Here is a 4,475-nt window from a genome sequence, read left to right on the forward strand (position 1 = left end):
TTTTTATTACGATATAAATGATGCCCCTCATATCAAGAACGAATAGTCGAAATGTGTCATAGTTTTGTAAGTTTCTTACAGCCGTATATTTAACTTTGTATAAAATGTTGTGTAAACTAAAATCATACGTTTATAAACAAACTTAAAAAATGAAAATAAAACTTTTAAAACAGCTACTTAGTAAGTATATATAAAGTGTAAAAGAATATCGGAATTGAAATTTATCAACAAATATAAGCCACACAGTAGTTTTACACTTAAGTAATTAAGATTCACAACGAGTTTTATTTTTAGGGCCACACAGTTCTAGATCCAATCTGATAATCAATTCTTTTCAAGTTTTCCAATCTTTGAAGGTGATTTATTCTTTTTTTGTAGTGTTTCATTGCTTTTATCAATCCTTCTCTAACACCTTCGCCTGTTGTGTTACGAATATCTAATTGTTCGTGTTTAGAAAATAATAAAAAATTATAAGTTAAGAAGCTATTTTGCTCCAGAGTTCTACAACACACCTTTTCTCAAATATATAAAGTTAGAAATAAATATATAATTTTATGCTAAAAAAAGTAACACTAGCGAGTTTTATAATTGACAGCGGACATAAACATTTATTAGAATTCACGCATATAACATTTTACTACTCTAAGAATTTTTCTAAACTAAATAAATACTATATTTAGTTTAAAATTATTTCACTAAGATATTTGTCACCTGTAACACCGCACGAAGGTTGTAGAAGCCATTTGCTTTTCTCTAGTGAGTGAAGACCTAAGCTGTTTTTTAGTTTATTCCTTATGTTATGTAAGTGGATTATATTTTATATAAAACTTCAAAGTAAAATGAATAACTGTTGGTGGTGAGAAATAAAAGTTATGAAAGTAAATGTGAAATAAGTAACCTTAAATATTTTGACTTGAAACAAGTTTTATCTAAGCTGTTGTAGGAGCTTCAAAATATGAAGTAAACCTATTAAAACATAAAAAAAATGACTGTTTAACTTTGTTGTTTTATAGAGAAGTAGTTCCTAAATTAAAGACGTTTAGGGTGTGACATCGTCCATTTTTGGAAACCATTGTTTAAATACAAGGAAAATGGTTCCACTTAAATGTTTGCCAAAAAGCAGGCGATATCGCCCCCTAAATGTTCTTAGGGAAAATTTTCTATAAAGGGTATACTGTTTAAGTTCTTACAGCTTTGAAACAAAAAAAAATCGAAGTACATTACGTTATTTTTATTTTTCAAAACCTGTTACAAATTTCTTGACATGACATAGTAGACGGCATGTCTTGTTTGTTAGCATAAACAAGTAGAACACTTTTTTCAAGATTTTTGTCCAACATTATCAAGTTCAATGCATTTCTTGCTTCTTCCATTCTTTCTCTAGACAATTTTTCAAGGAAAATAAACTTATGTATAGCTTTTAAGTATGGTTTCTTTTGCAAATTTTTATTTAAGTTTTTGTTCTTGTTATTTTTTTTCTAATGAATTATTAGTTTATAAATTTTTTACTGAAGATTTAATTGTATAAACAACAAACTAGGTTTTTAAAAAAATGTTTGATTGATTAAGTTACGAGTCGTCGTTTATATGCTTACAATATTACTAAAGGGGTATTACAAAAATCTTATGCTCCAGTTTTTAAACTTTAAAAAGAATTAAACAAAAAAAAAATTTTTTTTAATTGAGAAAACGTTCGCTTATTGAGAACTGTAAAGAACTCAATTTTTTAAGACACCCGTAATGACTTAAAAGAGCAAAAAAAAATTATCACTTTTTTAATTTTAGCTCATCATGGCTTTTTTATCCACTATTATAAAAATCTTAACAACCTATATGTTTAATTCTAATAAATGTAAAACAACAGAAAAGGTTTAAAAAAAGTTCTCAAACCTGTCCGAAGCATCAACAACAAAGGCCAGTATTTTAACATTGTGAAAGAAATTACTCCAATAAACCCTCAATTTGTCTTGCCCACCTACATCCCACAATGACAACTTCTTGTCCTTCAGCTTTATAACAAGTTCATTAATAGTAGTTTTAACCGAGCAAGTGTAAACAAAACATGAGTGTTGAAGAATTTTTATTTAAAACTAAAAAAGTATGTTATATCTTTAAACTGTTGAACTGCAGCTTAAGTTCATCGTTTGCATTAAATAGAAGAAATGTTTGCTCGATTGTATCTTTATTCAAATGTATTATATACAACATTTGTGTGCTTTTATACCTAAAATATTTTTAAAATGACTTAATTAATCATATTGAGAAACTGGAAAAGAAGCTCATTATCTTAACCAATTATAATACATAAAGATTAGCAGACCACTAACTTATTTAAATATTTTAAACTTCTATTATAAATTCAAAGTTTTAAATTGTCTTATTGTTATTATTTATTTATTTGCTCTATTTCAGCAAAGCTCTGTCTAGTTAAGAAAATAACTTATTTAAAAAATTATTAACAAACTTTGAAAGTACATTTTAAAAGTTGAAAAATTTGTGAATTAAATTTTAATAGTTTTATTGAGCAAAATATAAGTATATTTACTTTTCCAACGTTTTTATTTGCACAATAATAGTATTTCTAAATTTCTTCTTCAAAAGTAGTCGTTGACAGTATAAGCTCAAAAAAGGCTACTTTAAGCAGATTAAATAACGACATAATCACCATTTACTAGTATAGTTGAGCATTACTAAAGTAATTGAGTAGTTACCAATACTAGCTAGACGGGAAGTGTCACAAATGCACGAAAGGACACTTTGTACGAAGTGTCACTTTTGCTCAGCGTCATTTTTGCACGAAGTCACAATTGCGCGAGTTGTCGCTTTTGGACGGATCGAAGTTTTTGCACGGCGTAAGTTTAGCACGGGTTCAAAGTTTTTTTTTTGATATTTACTGTTACTCTGGGTCGGTAAGCGCTTTCTTCTGCCGGCTTGGTGAGAAAAAAAGTGATACCCGTGCAAAATTGACCGTTCCGCAAAAGTGACTGCTCGTGCAAAAATTACTACTTGTGCGAAATAACTCCTCGCAAAAATGACTTGTCTTCTAATTAAAGTTACTAGTTATTAAGTATATATATTTTTGCTTTTATTTATTTCAGCTAATCAAGTTTGAAAAATAGTTGTATTTTATTTGTCAATCTTTGAAGAAACTTCAACCTGAATAGATATTTATATGTAAAAGAAATTAGATATATGTAAGATTTTTAATGTTAAAGAAACTACATGAACTTATTTAAATTAAAAGGTTAAATTTTCAATCATTAAAGGTATACTATTACCGAAATGTTGTTTTTTTAATTATAAACTATAAGTGAAAAGTACGTTTCATCCTGATTTATCTAAAAGGTAGACTGTAATTTGGGTATAACTTTAATTTAAACTAACAATAATTTTTTCCATGTTGTATCCAATAGTAGGTCTTGTATCTTTTTTAAGTCCGTTTTTTATTTGGTAAAGAATTGTAGTTTTACCAGCGGCATCTGGCCCTACAAATATAACTCTCATTTTTTCTTTTGATATCAACGAACCCATAATAATCTGTAAAACAAATTAAATATGTAGCTGTGAAGGTTTATTTTTAAACGATGCTACTTTGAAAACTAAAGATAAAAAAGCAAACAAAGTTATAGCCCTCGAAAGTTATCAAACTAGATTTGAATAAACAAAACTCATGAGACGAGAAAAAATACTTCATTTTTCTTTTAGTCGACTCTGTCTCACTTATTCAATGCTGTTAACATTTCTAAAGTTTAAAAGTTGAAAACAACACATTTTTCTCATATATTTTTAATTCATCGTATAAAAAATGAGCTTTAACAGTTGAAGTATAGGAAAGCCATTTAGTTTTTTTATAGGTACACAATATTTCTAGATGATAGTTGAAATATGAAATGAAAGTTTTAAATGAACCGTTAAGAACTTTTTCTTTTCAAATCAAACGTAAGTAGGATATGGAAATAGAAAATGAAAATGTTATAGAATTTTAGAAAAAATAGGTTTTAAATAAATGTATCACTTTTTGTAAATCTAGTTATGATTACTTTTTATAGTTTAAAGTAGTTGTTGATTATAATTTATAAACTACTCTTAGTAATCAACGCCATATTGATATAAAAACAGCTTGACAATTCTTTTGTTACAAATTTATAATTTTTTACGCTTATAAAAACTCACCAGTCTTTACACAGGAAAACAAAAGTTACAAAAGACCCAAAATAACAAACAAAGAACGATGCAATGACTTTTTATTTTACTTTATATGCATTTACTTTAATTTTTGTTTTTGTAAACTTAAATTATGACGTACTTTTGGAGAGCAGTAAAACATATACTTAATTTTATTTCTCTACAAAACTTTTGATAAGTATAAATCTAATTTTAAGTTATACATAAAACTTTTGTATTCAATGAAAATCAGTACTGACTTACGTCAAATTTTTTTATATTGTTTTTTGTCATTAAGCATAACTGCGGCC

The 4,475-nt window shown here is 26.9% G+C and overlaps 1 protein-coding gene across 1 annotated transcript; it reads right to left on the reverse strand.

The window, feature by feature from the left end:
- Nucleotides 1-290: 290 nt before the first annotated feature.
- LOC145836557 (uncharacterized) lies at nt 291-3,531 on the reverse strand. Its single transcript, XM_082944352.1, has 5 exons — nt 3,385-3,531; nt 1,891-2,009; nt 1,246-1,380; nt 712-773; nt 291-418 (listed from the first exon to the last, which is right to left on the reverse strand). Exons 1-5 carry the CDS (start codon nt 3,529-3,531, stop codon nt 291-293), a joined length of 591 nt encoding a protein of 196 aa, XP_082800478.1.
- Nucleotides 3,532-4,475: the final 944 nt, after the last annotated feature.

Source organism: Thalia democratica, chromosome 5, assembly GCF_965202585.1.
Source record: "Thalia democratica chromosome 5, ktThaDemo2.hap1.1, whole genome shotgun sequence".
Taxonomy (NCBI): Eukaryota; Metazoa; Chordata; class Thaliacea; order Salpida; family Salpidae; genus Thalia; species Thalia democratica.